At 36.1% G+C, this 17427-nt stretch overlaps 1 protein-coding gene across 1 annotated transcript; it reads left to right on the plus strand.

Moving 5' to 3' along the window:
- The first annotated feature begins 12371 nt into the window (after nucleotides 1–12371).
- LOC149143538 (uncharacterized) lies at nucleotides 12372–16712 on the plus strand. Its single transcript, XM_089451865.1, has 3 exons — nucleotides 12372–14985; nucleotides 15106–15462; nucleotides 15671–16712. The coding sequence occupies exons 1-3, from the start codon at nucleotides 12420–12422 to the stop codon at nucleotides 16042–16044; spliced, it is 3297 nt and encodes a 1098-aa protein (XP_089307991.1). The 5' UTR covers nucleotides 12372–12419; the 3' UTR covers nucleotides 16045–16712.
- The last annotated feature ends 715 nt before the right edge of the window (nucleotides 16713–17427 follow it).

Consider the following 17427-nt stretch of genomic DNA (forward strand, 5'->3'; position numbering starts at 1 on the left):
TTCTCATCTCTAAGAAGGTGGATGGTTCCTTTTCACATCAGGTGTTTAGAAAGAAGATGCATACTGAGCAATACTTACATGCTTCTTCGCATCATTTCCCCGCTCAGAAGTTAGGGCTCCTTAGCACGCTTGCCACCCGAGCTGTAAGAATTTCGGATGAGGAGAGCCTGGAAACGGAGAAGGCTCATCTCCTAGATGTCTTTGAGAAGAATGGTTACAATAGGCACCTCGGTCAAAAAGCCTTCCTCAGGGCCAAGAAGGAGCCTTCAATCCGAAGGGTTCCTAAAGATCATATCATGGGTGTGAACCTTCCTTACGTCCAGGGGACCACGGACAGGATTGCGAGGATTCTGAGGAAATACGATGTGCCCGCGACTTTTAGACCTCTCAACACTATCCGTGGCTCCCTCAGGTCTGTGAAAGACCCGATTGACCCGAAGGACATGAAGGGCGTCTATGTCATTCCCTGTTCATGTGGGACCCCTTATATTGGTGAGACTGGTCGCTCTATCAATCAACGGATTAGCGAGCATTCGGCTGACTTGAGACATGGTAGGACCAAGTCCTCAGCCCTGGCTGAGCATGCAGGGAAGACTTTGCATCATGTTTGTATAGAGGAGGCTCAAGTCATTGCCAAAGTTGCGCAGTTTCACCATCGCAAATTTAGAGAGGCCCTGGAGATTGAGAAAAGGCCGATCAATCTTAATAGGGATGATGGCTGGAATATTAGCAGTTGTTGGCTCCCAGTCTTATCTTCCTAGCCTCCTCATTCCCCTTTTGTTAGGTCTTAGGGTTTCTGTCTTCCCTCTCCTTAAGTTTCGTTTTTGGCGGGTTAGTCCTACTATTATGGAGTGTTTGATTTGTTAATAAGTTATTAATTAATTTCGGGCTAATTATTGTATTAACCTTATCCAGTTTATGATACTATTGGGTATATTATAATGAGATTAGATCTTTTTTTTCCATAATTTCAATTAGTTATGCATTTATATTTAATTCTACTATACCTTTAGAATTAAAATTCCCTTTATCTAATATCTAAAAAACCTGTTTGGACCTTTTAAGTAATAATATATTTACCTAATGAACTTTAATAGCAGATGATTGAATAAATATTGATTATTTAATGAATATAAATTAATAATTTAATTATAAGAGGAGATATAATGACCATTAGGTTTAAAGTATAAATAAGAAAGTATTATAAATAGATATATGATAAACCAAGAAGATGAGTTATACTATTATTAATAGAAATGGACTTTGACAACCCTCAATTATGGTATTTACCTAATGCATCTAAATTCTAAGAATAATAATACTATTTATTTTTTAATAATATTGGAATTATAAATTATTAAGGAAATATAGTTTATTTAATAAACCTGTATTGGTGTATATAACTTATGGTCCATTATATTTAAATAATAAATAAGAATGGTTTAATTTAAAGAACAAATAATTAATTAATTATTATTAAATGAACACTCAATTACCTAATGTAACTAAATTCTAAGAGTAAGAGTATTTTAATACCATTTATTTGTATCTAAATAATATTAGAATAATAATAATTATAGATTAATTAATAAATTTGGACTATTATACGAGATATAATGACCATTATATTTAATAAATATGGATATTATATTATTTAATATACTCAAATTAACCAATGAATTATCTTAACACTGAATTATATTTAATTTTAGATATACATATACATTTATTTAAATTAACAATTGAATTCTTTTATTTACCGGGTTTAGCTATTTATAGGAATATTAATAATTAAATTAAGGGTTTGACTAGGATCCTTAGGTCAAAATTAGCCGTTGGCAATATAGCCGTTCGAGTGTCTGCACACTCTATTTAATCAGCTAAGCCGGATTGGTTCTTCAGCTTGTCCTGACGATGAACCACACTGGTTGGTTCAAAGCGCGTCGACAAAAGATGGTTTATGTGATTTTGCCGAAGATTTTCTAAACATTTAGCGGGAAGTTAACCCTTGCAGGTATAAGCTGCAGAGGAAGACATTGACTACAACAATGAAATGTGTAGTAGGGAACTAGTAATGTTCTTAAATGTCATGGCAAGACCCTTGTAGTAGAAAGGATACAAAAGCATAGAAGTGTTCCAACTAAGGTTGGAAGTCCTCCAGAGGAGAGAACAAGAGATGTTATCAAGAAATAAGCAAAAGTGTAGACACCATAGAAAAGTAAGGAGTGCTTAAGAGGTTCCATAGGAGGGAACTAGAGGAATAACAATAGCCTAGGTTGAGGAGAAGCAGGTGAGGTATTAGGTAACAAGTGATGGGGAAGACTTGTTATAGGGGCTTGATTGCAGCTCACAGTAAGTGAGAGGAATCCTGCAAAGGAGGAAGGAAGATGGATATTGATGGCCATAGTCAAGTTTCTAAGAGAAGCCATAGAAGAAGGGAGAAGAATGCCAAGGAAAATGGCATGAGTCAAGATGAAATTGACGAAGAAATAATTGAGCTAAAGGAGAAGCTCAATATTTCATTGTGGTGAACCAAAGAAGGAATCAATCCTTGGAGAAAGAGAGGATGATGTGGATGTTGACAAGACACTAAGGGACTGTCCCATAAAAGACCAATAGGAAGAACTAGTTAAGGAGGCATCAAATGAGGCAGTAGAGTCTTATCTTTTTAAAACAAATGAGTTGTGTGTGAATGTAGGTCTTGTAGTTAATGGATAGTCATTTGATGCTTCCATCATGATGGAGAAAGCATATATCAGAGTGGAGGAATTAGATAAACATGACCATAGACAAGCAAAGTATGCCTACCTATTTAAGGGAGGAAAAAGCCAAGAAGATGGATCCAAGGAAGAACTTCATTCCTCAAAAGATGGAGTGGGATTAGAGAAGGAGAACTCATTCCAATGGATTGTGGAAGACTATAAAGCGGTCACTGAGACTGTACTAGATTATGAACTTGTTAGGAAGACATCCTAGTGGGAAAGCAACCCCACAGTGATGAGAATCAACAACACAGAGATGATAGTTGAAGATGGTAATTAAGGTGAAGAAAAACTCTCAACAATTTTTATAATAGAGAGAAAAACTGATCCGTAAACTGATATGGATATTCCAATGGACAGTTTGTCACAAAAGATATGATAATAATATATTAAAATGCTGAAATTTTACACTATTACAGTTTTATTAAACTTTAACGTCCGTAGATTTAAGTATAATTAGTACATGCATATGAATGAAAATAATGCAAAAAATTAGAGAATGAAAAAATAAGCTCACACACACACATAAGGCACAAGATATGCTATCTGGGAAAACCTTTCGGAAGAAAACCCAGCTAGAAGGTGAGGCTGCTTCGCTCTCTCTATGTGTCCGGAAATATGGATGCAGATATGAAGAGGTAATGCTTGTGGCTTGTGGGATGATATATTGCACAGACCCTTCCTGTGTGCTCTACCTCCTATCTCTCTTGGCTATCTTTTCTCAACCATGGAACAAATTCTCTCAAAAGAATGGAATGCCTCTTCCTCCTAGTGGCTCAGTTATAACAGAGCCCGATAGCCTACTAGTGTTTAAGTTTGACTACATCAACTCTTAGCTAGAGTTAAAAAATAGAGTCTGCTAGAGTATTTTACATCACAAACAAATGGCTAGCCCATTTTCCATGAATAATGGGGCCTAACGTGGCATCCTCCCGAACTATAGGTGTGAAATAGGAAGGTCAAATTTTGAGTGGTATAACTTTTGCATACAAACTTCGATTGATGTGCTTCTTACATTGTTGGAAACTTCTTTGTGTGTATAATATCATGAAAATTTTCCGCACTAGAGAAGAAATATTTTACCCCGAAAAATGTTGTTTGATGCCTAAAAATTCTCCTGAAATGTTTCAAATCCTATTTCGCCAAACTAGTTCCTGCGGGTAAAAGCAACCCCGTGAGTTGATTCCTCCACTTTTTGCACTCCAAATGCATCGAGATGGATGAAAAAAATATAATGATTCAATCAGATCAAAAAGTGATTTAGACATCCTCACTAAAAGGGAGAAGCATCATTCCATTATAATGTTATTAAAGGCCATGAAAGAATATTCAGCCAAACTACAAGGAGATTGTGCAAAGGGTGAACGAAAGAAGCATAAGGAGGCTAGTCACTCAAAAACATATAACTACTTGGATGGGAGGATTTTGAGATTGTGGACAAATATGTAGGCCAATAACGATGAGAGCTTCCATCAAAGGAAGAGGAAGATGAGGATGAGATGAAATTGTCTCATAAGAATGACATCTTATTTTAGGGAGAAGGGTTGAAGGTTGTATTGAAGGAGCTTCAACCGCTAATGAAGGCATCTTATAATAGAAAACTTGAAGAAACTAGGTATCAATGAACATCATTAGTGCATGAAGAAAATGCCTTAAAGAACATGAAAGGGCAAGGCAGAAACCTAGATTTTGAAGTTGCGTTTTCCCCTTCAAAATGGTAGTGGAAGAAGAATTTGTGTATTCTATGTAGTCCCAAGGTTATTAATGTGTAGTGGACTTTACAAGCTGACAAATTTGTAATTGGGAAATTAGCTTTAAAAGTAGAGAAGCTTGGCCTACACATTCTTAAGTATGCTCTGGGGAATCAAGAGGGTGAAGAATATGGAAATGAAGACTTCACAAATAATGCATCTAAGGAGCAGGATGAACCTAATATGATAAAAAATTAAAAGCATTATGTTGATCAAAAGACTTGTGGTTATGGAAGAGGGACAATAGGTGTTTTCAGAAGAGGGATAAGAAGAGAAGTATAAGACAAGTATGTCTCATGAAAATGAAATTTATTTTATTTTCATCACAAAAGTATGGATCCAAGTCTTGTTTTGAGGGTAAAATGGTGTATTTTGTTGAGGGAAATGATAGAGGACAACCAGTAATTGATAAATTGAGAGATTACTACAATAGATACATTATATATGTATAATATGGAGATCTACTTTCCATATAAAAACCATGGGAAAGGTAGTCAAACTTCTACAATGAAGAATGGGAACCATATAATGAGATAAATATTTTAAAGACCTTGTTGGAAATAAGTGGTACCAAAGGTTTGATCCAGCAAAAGAATGGGATAGCCACCGAATTGGAGAAATGGAGGATGGTGATGAAGGAGGTACCTGAGTCATGGTAAAATGGAGAAAAGGAGGTATTAAACTATAACACATGGATGAATGCGAGGGATTTCATTAACCATATGAGAAAGAAGAAATAGTTGCACCAATGGATAAATGGGAAGTTGCACAATAAGGTATGGGATCTTAGAAGGGTAGCAAGAAACTAGCTATGCATATGAGTAAGTGGGAAATTTCAACATCAGGTGTGGGATCTAGGAGGAAGACATAAGTTAAAGGCTCATGAGGAGGAGGCCATGAAAAATTTCAACCTAGGGAGTATGATGTAGGAGCATCAACCATAAGAAAAATCATTTTTCCTAGGCCCAAAAGGAGGGGACTCATAAAATCCTTTCAACATGGGATAATTCCTTCATATGTAACTGTAAAATTATACAAATTAGAAATAGGGGATTTTATGTAATTACATTTTTTTGGATTTTATAAGAACCTAAGAAAACTTAGCTAGCATTTTGTTTTGATGAAATTGGTCTTATGGCCAAGTGGACCTGTGTAAAGGTATCAAGTGTCTGGAAAGTTGTGAGTTAGTTTTAGGTCACTTGAATAGATGTCCTATATGATTGTTTTTGTTAGGATATTTTATTTTTGAAAATTATTATGTATAAAGGGGAGACCTTGGATAATTTCTCAGGAAGGATTTGGAGAAACAGAGATTGAGATACAAAAAGCTCGTGTTGTAATTTCCTTGTAAATTTCTTTCTTGGAGTAATAAGATAATTTATGGTTTGTCCAGTTGTCTAGTGTGTTAATTCATCTACCCAAATGCATATTTATGCCTATGAAAGAGGGAAAGTTGTTAATTTTTCAAAGGTCTTCTAATCTAATAATTACTTCTTATGATTTCTTATGACAATATTTCTTGTGTTCACATTCATCCTAAATCAATTACACAAAATATCTCAATAGTAGAATTAAAAATGCTAGTAGGATCTTTAAAGAGTTAGTCAAACAAAATACACAAGTATATTACCCTATGAAAATCCACTTGGGGGGGAACCCAACAACCCTTTCTTAGAGAAATTATTTGTTTCAACAAGAGATACAATATGATATTTTTCAATCAAAACAAGGCTAGACTTGTCCCTAACAAAAAATGGGTCAAACCTAATCAAACATAAATAAATAGCCTTAGGAATTTCTATCCACTTTGCTACAAAGAATTTTGGCCTTCCCTCAGAGATCTATTCTACCTCAAAAAATTTGGTCTGCCATGAACTCGGTCTACCTCAGATAATTAGGTCTACCCATAAACTCGGTTTTCCCATAAAAGAAGCTTGGTATGTTGCTTCAAGTGTGAATATAAGAGAATGAGAGATCTGAAATTGATTTTGAGGAGGAGGTTAAATCCATTATATCGTCTTCTAGCAGATGGAATGGGTGCCTCTATGAGCTAGGTTGACTTGAACACTTGGAGGGCTGACTTGATACTCTTAGAGAAAAAAAATCAAATTTAGAAATTCAAAATTCCCTATCTTTTGAAGTCGGCATGAAGAACATGTCTTGTATTTACTATCACATATATTTAAAGGGATAAAATATTAATTATGAAGACAGACCATACCTATAAAATTCAACACTCCCTCTTAGCTAGGGAGATATTCGTACTGACCTTTTTAGATGTTCTCTTGTTGAAAAACTTCTCTAAGAAAGGTAGAATGAACTAGCTATGTTGATGTATCATCCACTACATGTGGAAAGTATCCTGCATCAGCATCATGCTCAACAGGTTGTCACTTGGAGCAGTTCACCAATTATCTAAGTTTTCACTTGGAACATGGTCAACACCTATGGCCTATGGTGAAACCTTGGGCTATTCCCATTCATGCATGTTATTTGAATGGTAACTCTCTATCCCAATGCTATAAGGAACTCACTCAACCCACTAGTTAAGTAACCCTTGGAAATATGGTCAAGTAACCCATGACTGAGGGAGCACTTCAGTCCTTGATGCTCTTTGGGCCATTCTCCGTAGCCACATTACATGGCCCCTAGTCAATATATTTGAACTATCAATATCCTAACCTTGGGAGAATGTTTTCACCTTAATGCTACAACATCAACACTCCCTCCTACTGAGGGAAGCATTCTCAACTAATCTAAGATTTTCCTTTAAGTGTACAAACCTCACCCTAGGATAGAGACTTTGTGATAATGTCAACATCATGCTTGTCTATATAAATTCATTGGAGCCTTATTGCTCCCTTTTGTACCATGTCTTGGTAATAGATCTCAATGTGCTTTGACCTGTCATCATGATCGTCTCCTACAACTAAACAACTAATCTTATGAGTAGCTACCTAGACTACACTGCTTCACAACTTGCCAAACTAGCTACAATATATTTTTCCTTTGCAGTCCTGAGTGTGACAGATGTTTGCTTCCTACCAAAAAAGAGTCCAAATCGAATCATCATCTTGATGTTCTTTCCTGTCTTCAACACTCTCTACCTAATATGAATCTATATATCCCTACAACTATACTTCATCATTTTAGACACATGTCGCATGCATTGGATCAACCATAAACTGACCAACTCCCTTCATTGGATCCATTATGATGGCTACTTTTTATCCACCCTGACTAGTTTCTTAGGGCTTGACTGCTCCCTCTATCATGGAAAAAAATCCTCTTGCCACTGATACTCCCTTTTTCATGTGAGTCCTTCTGACAATTTCGAGAAAATGTCTTAACATAGTCTTCTCCCTCTTACTAGGATATTTTTTTATGAATATTTCTTTGTACTTCTCTATGTTGCCATCTGCTACATACTAGGAACTCTAGATCCCCTGGAAGTAAACATTGGCTTCCGTTCAAGTCTCGACACAATTTACATATACATATTTCTTCTAGACTTGTTGTCCTAACAGTATGCTCCCTCTACACTAGAAGCTCCTTCGGTCATATGGAATGGTACTATTTCTCCCTCTTGAATGCAAATTATTCTTGCTAAGAGAATCCTTTTGCCATGAAATTTACTCTATTCTTCCTGATGCTTCTTCTTGCTGCCAAAGTCTTGGCTGCATTGACAATGTACCTACAAACATAATTAGGAAGCCATGGAAGAACAATTATAACCCAACAAAAGAAACAAAGAGATGAAGCTAACTAATAGAAAATTAATAATAATAATAAATGAAGAGAGCGATATGAAGTACTTATCTTTGAGAATTGAAGGGAATTTGTTAGCTCCGTAGTGATCCTTGTCTTCTTTGCAAAAATCATAGAAATTCATCTATAAACTCTTCATCTTTTCCCTCATCATCAACCATGTTTCCTTTCATTCCTTGCATGAGATAAGGTTTCTTCATTCAACATAATCTTCATCTCTCAATACTTTGGGTTTAGGGTTTTTTCCACAAACCCTAGGGCTTTCTTAATCATATCTTTAATATTTACCTAGGGTTTACAAACCCTAGGACTATCTATTTTCTAAGAAGGTATCATAGCACAAGTTTTATAACTCTTCTTCTTAGTTTTCTGTACTTCTAGAGTAAATTTTTTGAATCAAATCAAACTTATCATTTCTAAAATACTTTAAGGAAAGATCTACCATATAATAGTTCAATCATATAAGGTATATAGCATTAAAGTATGCAACTTCAAAGCAATACTTCTACTTTTGAACACATACCTTACAATCTCGGCAAGCCTTATCTTGCATTTAGTTCTTATTTCAACCATAATCCATATTCAAACTTGTGATGATTTCACTACTTTATGAGGCTATAGATTAGTTGATGAATCCTATACATCCATTTATTGATAGTAAACGAGCTTCTATGATGCTAAAAACTCACTCCTCTTTGACCGTTCTTGTAAAACATACTTCCTTTCCTCTTTTGCATCGAGTAGCCTAAAAATCACATGCTCTAAATAGCTTATTTGTTCATTACATTTTCCTTCAATCATGTATTCCTTCCATTGCTTTTGAGGCTTACTACCAAAACCATTTATGAATCCTTGTTTCCCTTTCTATTCCATAGTTCTTTTTCCACTTGTATTGTTTATGATCAACAAGTCTACTTCTTAATTAGAACCATTAATTTATTTTTCCTACTTCTTTCAAGCAATTTCCCTTTGATCATGTGTCTTGTTCTCAAATTTTGAATTTAAAGTCATTAGTGATATTTTGCAAACAAGCTTTAACAAAGAACAAATTGCTAATTTTTCTATTGACTGAGGCACTTTGGGCTTAGGTATCTTTTGTGGCCTAATCCCAAGGCCCATCGACCCTGTAATAAATAGACTAAGGCTATAATTTTAAGGTTTAAAACTCAGACTGGGGCCTCTCTTAGCTCCTTCTAGGCGTATTCACAATAAGGACTAATCCATGCAGAGATCTACTTGCAATGATGAATCCTTGTTTCCCTTGTTATTTCCATAGTTCTTTCTCCACTTCTATTGTCTATGATTAACAAGTCTACTTCTTAGTCAGAACCATTTATTTAGTTTTCATACTTCTTTAAAACAATTTCCCTTTGATCATGTGTCTTGTTCTCCAAATTTTGAATTTAAAGTCATTAATGATCTTTTGCAAACAAGCTTTAGCAGAGGACAATTTTGCTAAGTTTTCTGTTGATTGAGGCACTTTGGGCTTAGGTATCTTTTGTGGCCTAATCCCGAGGTCCTTCGACCCTGCAATAAATAGACTAAGGCTATAATTTTAAGGTTTAAAACTTAGACTGAGGCCTCTCTTGGCTCCTTCTAGGCCTACTCGCACTAAGGCCTACTAATACTAAGGCCTAATCCACGTGGAGATCTACCTGCAATGTTGTCACGAGATTCTTGTCCATACTTAAAATTCCATGCTTAGGGATTCAGTCCTTCTTAAATCCATAACTAGACATTGGATGAGGACATCCTTTTAATCACAACCATAATTCAAACTAGGACTTCAATCCTCCTTCATACCTAGTTTAGACACAAGTAGAGCTAGGGTAGAGATGCTTCTTAGACAGGGATATAAACTTGTCTCTTTTTGAAGTCCCTTTAGTGGTTTCTCTTTAACCATCTCTGATACCATGTTGATTTTTCAAAGGTATTCTAACATGATAATTACTTCTTATGGTTTCTTATGATAATATTTATTTTGTTTGCATTCATCATAAAGCAATTACACAAAAGATACCAACAATAGAAGAAAAAATGCTAGTAGGATCATAAAAGAGATAGCCAAACAAAAGACACAAGTATTTTTCCCTAGAAAAACCCACTTGGCGGAAAAACCCAACAACCCATTCTTAGAGAAATTATTTAGTTCAACAAGATATGCAATCTTCTCTCCTTCAATCAAAACAAGGTCATACTTGACCATAACCAAAACTAGGTCAAACGTTGTCAAACATAAATAAGTAGCCTTAGAAATTTCAGTCAACTCTACCACACAAAATTTCAACCTTCCTCAAATATGTGGTCTGCTTAAAAAAAAATGTTCTGCCATGAACTTGGTCTCCCTTAGATAATTAGGTATGCCTATAAACTTGGTCTATCCATAAATGAATCTTGGCCTAATGCTTCACATCTGAACAAATGAGAATGAGAGATTTGAAATTGGTTTTAAGGAGGAGGTCAAAGCCTTTATATAGTCTTCTAGGAGGTCAAATGGTTGCCTCTATAATTTGGTCCAACTTGAACACTTGGAGGGCCGACTTGATATTCTTGGAGCCAAATATTCAAATTTAGAAATTCAAATTTCCCTCTTTTTTGAAGTTGAAATGAAGAAAATGTCTTGTATTTACCATCACATATATTTGAAGAGATAAAACATTAATTATGAAGACCGACCGAGGCTAAAGCAGGCGTAGCGAAATCAAAGATCGATGCGAGGTTGGCTCACATTGAGCTCCATTTTAAATGTGGACCTGCTTCTCATGATTGTCTAGGTTTGAGTGCTAAAGATCCATCTCTAGTGACATCTTCCAACACTTGCGACTAAATGTTTACTTTTCATTTTTGATATTATAGTATTGATATAAATACTCTAGTTATGCTTAAACTTTTAAAAGTTCATGAATTCTGGTCAAACTAATATACTAGTAGGTGATCAACAACATCTAATTTTTTACCGGATAAATGAAACCACCTATAAAATAACTCTTTGAATAATAATGAAAATTAAAAAAATTAAAAATATAATTTAAATTTAAATTTAAATTTAAATTTATAGTTTTAATATTTTTATTATAATAATAATAATATTAATAATTTAATTGTAATTTAAAATTATAATCGAATTAGATAGTGTACAATTTTTTTATTTATTTATAAAATTAAATTAAATTATTAAATTTATAAAAATATGTAAATTTATTAATCAATTATAATATACAAAACCATAAGACTTATAAATTAGGAATAAAACATTGAATTATTTTGTTATAATAATTCATTTTAATAAAATTAACCAAACAAAATAGTTTAAAAATATATATTTTTAATGATTTTAAATCTGAAATATCTAAAGCATATAATCTTTTTAATTTCAACCATTTACTTTTTAAGAAATTAGGAAGTTTATACAATTTGATTAACTTGTTATATTAATAACTAACTTTATAACTAACATATTTTAATTATATTTTCGTTTATCATTTCTTTAAAAATAAGATTTGATGAACCTATTGCAATGTTACATAAATGAATAAATAACTTTAATGCTCCATGTACCTTATAATTTTATTTCCTTCTACCCATCCTCTTTATAAAAACTTTTCAACTTTAGGATGGTCTGTGTGGAAATATTTTTTAGTCAATGTTATTCAATAACTTTACGACTCCATAGAAGCTAAGTCAGGAGCACTCAAGATTCATTGTTTCCATGGCGAATCAGGATGGAATTTCACGCCCGTCACGGGGTGATTTGCCCCAGTCAAATTTTTTAAGTAAACCTCTTTTATTAATATGATTAGAACGGGACCTAAAGTGGTGTAAACCTTCAGATTTTATGGGTGATTGAGATTTGAAATTCCTACCCCCGGATGGCGATTAAATCAGTATTATCGCATAGCCACACATACACATACACTGAGTTGACTCCAGTTCAGTTGTCTGCTTTTCATGGTAACAAAGTTAAATGAACGAGGTGAGTCACTACGGAGACATCCGATAAAATTGCAAGGATACGGAGAAGATAGGTTAAATACGCACAAATAAGTAGAGGTGGACCTTTCTTCCTTTAATCGTGTAATGGACGGCAGAATCTAGCACTGGCATAAGAAGCCAAACCTCACCCAAATACCCAGCAACCATGGCTCCCTCAGGCTTCTTCCTGTCCTTCCCACCCAAATTGCTGAGAGCTCTCCACCTCTGGTTCACTCTCTGCCTACTTGTGCTGCACTGCAATGCCATCTCTGACGAAGGAAAAATACTCCTTCGTATAAAAGAGAGGGATTGGAGTGACAAACATAATGTTTTGAGCAACTGGAATTCCTCTGATGAAACTCCGTGTGGTTGGATTGGAGTATCTTGTAATATTCCATTCAATGTCGTTACAAAAGTTAATCTCTCCCACACTTCCATTACGGGACGCTTGACTTCTGCTATATGCGCCCTTCAAAATCTGACGGATTTGAGACTACCATCCAACCACTTCGAAGGTCCATTCCCCGATGGATTGTTGGCTTGCAAGCATCTGAAGACGTTGGATTTGTCATCCAACCTGTTCGGCGGAAAGTTGCCGCATCACATCCATGAATTAGGTGAGTTGCGCAATTTGTACTTGGACGATAACAATTTCTCTGGAGATATTCCTCAAGGCTTCGGCATGTTACCCAAATTGGAGAAACTGTCTCTCAATAGTAATCACTTGTCTGGATCAATTCCTGCTTTTCTTGGCAATTTGACGCACCTGCTGCAGCTATGGCTGCAAAACTGCAGTCTGGAAGGGAAAATTCCTTCTTCGTTGGGTAATTTAACGGAGCTGGAGAGCTTGGATCTTTCTGAGAATCATTTGTGGGGTAATATCCCTGCCAGTTTGATGAGGTTGAGCAAGATGACACAACTCGAACTATGGCAAAACCGGCTGTCTGGACAAATACCGGACAATATTGGCCAGCTGAGCAGCATGCGTCTTTTGGACTTTTCAAGTAATCAGCTGAATGGAAGGATTCCTGAAACAATTGCAAATCTGAGTCATTTGGGTAACCTCGCTTTGTGGGAGAACAGCCTCACGGGGTCTGTCCCTCCACAGCTAGGAATGCTTGCTAATTTGACAACCTTGGATCTTACAGGTAATAAGCTTACTGGGTTGTTGCCACCGGATTTGGGTACACATTCTCTTCTTGGGCTTCTTGATGTTTCAGAAAATAATCTCAGTGGTCCGCTGCCTAGAAATCTATGCAAGGGAAGAAGTCTTTATGCGTTGGTTATATTTTCAAACAATTTCAATGGGAGTTTGGAATCCTTAGACTCTTGCAACAGTCTGCAATACGCACATCTCTATCAAAATCAGCTAAGTGGTGAGGTTCCTTTGGCGTTATGGAGCTCTCAAATACTTGTAGAATTTAAGATTTATACAAATATGCTTGAAGGCCACATTCCCGCAGAGATTGGTGGAGCAAAGGAGCTGAAACGGTTAGAGATGTCCAACAATCGGTTCAGTGGAATCATTCCTCCAAATATCGGGCAGCTGAGGAATCTCGATAACTTTAGTGCAAGCAATAATGGACTGTGGGGGGTTCTTCCTGACGAGCTTTTACGCTTGCGTTCAGTCAACTGCATCCAGCTTGATCACAATTTGCTGTCTGGGGAAATTCCAAAAGGGAATATCTCGTTGGGACAGCTTACTATACTCAATCTTGCCAACAACCGGTTAAAGGGGGAAATCCCAGCATGGTTAGGCTCTGTGTCAAATTTAGAGAGTCTAGACCTGTCAAACAATCTACTTGTGGGGGGAATTCCTCCTGAATTGGGGCAACTGAGGTTAGGCACATTCAATGTATCTGGCAACCACTTGTCAGGCTCAATTCCAAGCATTTTCAAGGGTTTGGCCTATAAAGATAGCTTTCTTGGCAATCCAGACCTATGTGGTGATCTGGCTTTCCAGTATAGGTCAAGATTATGTTCTTCAAAGAAGAGAGATTTACATCATTATTTGCCTATAATTTTAGTCTCAATTCTGATGATAGCCATGGCAATTATATTGTTTTTGTGTTTTATTACCAATAGTAGAGTGAGAACTTTGTTTGTGGGAAAGCCAACCAGCTCAACGTTGGGATGGGAAGCGACATATTTTCACTATGGCGTGGAACTGAGCGAGGGATACATCCTCCAGCAGTTGACGGAGGAGAATGTGATTGGGTCTGGAGGGTCTGGAAAAGTGTACAAGGTCACTCTGCAGAACGGGCAGGAGGTGGCCGTGAAGAAGATTATGAAAAACAAAAAGGAATTTGAAGCAGAGGTTGAGACCCTGGGTTTGATCAGACATGCCAATATCATAAAGCTCCTGTGTTGTATCACAAATGCAGAATCGGATTTCAAGTTATTGGTATTTGAGTACATACAAAATGGAAGTCTGTTCGAGTGCCTTCATGGAGGATCAGAATCCATGGGCACACTATTGGAGTGGCCAGTGCGACAAAAGATTGTAGTTGGTGTAGCTCGTGGGCTGTTCTATTTGCATAACGATTGTAGTCCTCCAATATTGCATAGAGATGTGAAATCGAGTAATATATTGCTGGACTCGGAGTTTGGAGCCAAGATTGCCGATTTTGGTGTAGCCAAGAGAATATTACCTCATCATCATAGGTTAAATTCTGGAGGGGATGGTTTGACAATTTCTGGTTTCACCGGTTCTCATGGTTACATTGCTCCAGGTAAAGTATGTTGTGCTATTCCGAAAAACCAAGTTTTTTTTTCCTAGATGCAATTCAAGTAATATAAGTAATATTGATTGATCCAACAATATAAGTATTGGTATTGGTATTGATGTGCAGAGTACTGCATGGGAATGAAGGTGAACGAAAAGAGTGATGTCTACAGCTTTGGGGTGGTGATTTTGGAGCTTGTAACTGGAAAGAGAGCGACAGGCGAAATGGAATATGGAATAAGTCTTGACATCGTGAGATGGATCCACAACAAAATAATGAGCAGAGAGCGGGAGGAGTGGGGAGTGGTTCTGCAGCAAGAGGAGCAGGAGGGGATATTGGACTGCCGAATTCTACAAGCTGAAGATGGTAGTAGTCGTTGTAGAGAGCAAATGCTGTGTATGTTGCGAGTTGGGTTAATGTGTACAAGCAACTTACCAAATCGGCGGCCATCCATGAGACAAGTGCTAGAGATGTTGCAGTCCATATGAAGATGTCATGAGAGCTTGACACAACAACTGTAATTTTTTTATCTTTTACTTTTCCTACAAAGTTTTTTTTTCCAAAGAAATCAGGTCTAGATTAGTTTTCCAACCTACATAGTCTTATCTAAGATTAGATTTTTTTATTTTTTTTCTTGCAAAGTGATCAGGTTTATAACAATATAAGTATTGGTATTGGTATTGATGTGCAGAGTACTGCATGGGAATGAAGGTGAACCAAAAGAGTGATGTCTACAGCTTTGGGGTGGTCATTCTGGAGCTTGTAACTGGAAAGAGAGCGACAGGCGAAATGGAATATGGAATAAGTCTTGACATCGTGGGATGGATCCGCAACCAAATAATGAGCAGAGAGCGGGAGGAGTGGGGAGTGGTTCTGCAGCAAGAGGAGGAACAGGGAATATTGGACTGGCGAATTCTACAAGAGGAAGGTGTAGGTGAAGATGGCAGTAGTCGTTGTAGAGAGCAAATGCTGTGTATGTTGCGAGTTGGGTTAATGTGTACAAGCAGCTTACCAAATCGGCGGCCATCCATGAGACAAGTGCTAGAGATGTTACAGTCCATGTGAAGATGTCATGAGAGCTTGACACAACAACTGTAGGTTTTTTATCTTTTACTTTTCCTCCAAAGTTTTTTTTTTTCTTCCAAAGAAATTCTTCCAAAGAAATCAGGTTTAGAGTAGTTTTCCAACTTACATAGCCATACCCAGAATTAGATCAGAATTAATTTTTTTTGGTTCCAAAGAAATCAGGTTTATAATAGTTTTCCAACCTACATAGTCTTATCATAGTCTTATCCAGAATTATCTAGAATTAGGATGAAACGTCCATACTTACTACTGGACCACATTAGAGTAGTTTTCCTACCTACATAGTCTTATCTGAAATTATAATTTTTTTTTCTTCCAAAAGAAATTAGATTTGTAATAATTTTTAGATACAAGACATGAGGGGATGAAACGTCCATACATAACTACTGGACCACATTCTTGGAACTTGTTGATACTTTCAAGATATTGGTTGGCTTGGCTTTTGAGAATAAAAACTTGTATCTAAGCTGCCTAGTCATATTTATTTGTTAGGGAAGCTGGAGTTTATTATCAAGATTTTGATATTTCCATTCCGACTGGAGACTTCACCTCTAGCAGTTGCAATACTCTCGCAAGATATCTTTTAACTTTACTAGGGATATCATTGCTTAAAATTGTGAATGGGTATCTTTTAAGTCTAATAGTGATATTATAGCTTAAAATTGTAAATGGGTTTTTATGAAGTAAGATATTATTGCTTGAAACTGTGAATGGGTTTTTGTGAGGCAAGATAGATCTTCTTAAAATTGCAGTGTGTGGATTGGATAAAATGTTACTCTGTCCACTACGAAAAAAAAGACAAAGAGCCGCCTGTCTATCTTAAATCTATCTATGTCCACTAGTTATCTATTTCATGCGCATGATTAACTTTATAAAAAGACTTCACAGCCACATATATTAAGGCCATGGTGTTATGCATAAATATATTAGCACAGCCACTTAATTTGTGACCCATGGACTTCGATAGGCACTAAGAGAACCTAATGGTATTATAAAAATGCATAACTGGAGAAACTTATGGGCATGATGAGGCTTGTCGAAGAGAATGATGGCAAAGTACACTGTTAACACAAATGAATGTAAGTCATGGGAAATCGAGAATGTTAGGTTGAAAGTTGGAAGTGTTTGAAATTGTAATTATTTTAGCATGTAAGAGTTTTTAAAGTTTGGAGAATCAGTTAATTGAGTTAAGTAAACTGAGTTTCAGTTAAGTTATATTTTGGGAAAAGTTGAATTTAGAATAAGTGTGTATGTGCAGTTATTTTGAGCCAGTCTTTAGTCGAAAAAGGTTTAAATACCCCTTGAAAAATATACCTCTCACCAGGATTATTGTAAAAATCAAATTTGTGTGATTAAAAGAAT

Source organism: Pinus tabuliformis, chromosome X (genome assembly GCF_031772625.1).
Source record: "Pinus tabuliformis cultivar Carrire ecotype Pingquan chromosome X, CPIR1, whole genome shotgun sequence".
In the NCBI taxonomy this organism is placed as follows: domain Eukaryota; kingdom Viridiplantae; phylum Streptophyta; class Pinopsida; order Pinales; family Pinaceae; genus Pinus; species Pinus tabuliformis.

Excerpts from the sequence above, each read along its gene's own strand:
- LOC149143538 (XM_089451865.1), top strand. The coding sequence starts at position 12,420 with ATGGCTCCCTCAGGCTTCTTCCTGTCCTTCCCACCCAAATTGCTGAGA. Across the intron at positions 14,986-15,105 it reads TCATGGTTACATTGCTCCAG|AGTACTGCATGGGAATGAAG; the intron begins GTAAAGTATGTT and ends ATTGATGTGCAG. Across the intron at positions 15,463-15,670 it reads GCTAGAGATGTTGCAGTCCA|AGTACTGCATGGGAATGAAG; the intron begins TATGAAGATGTC and ends ATTGATGTGCAG.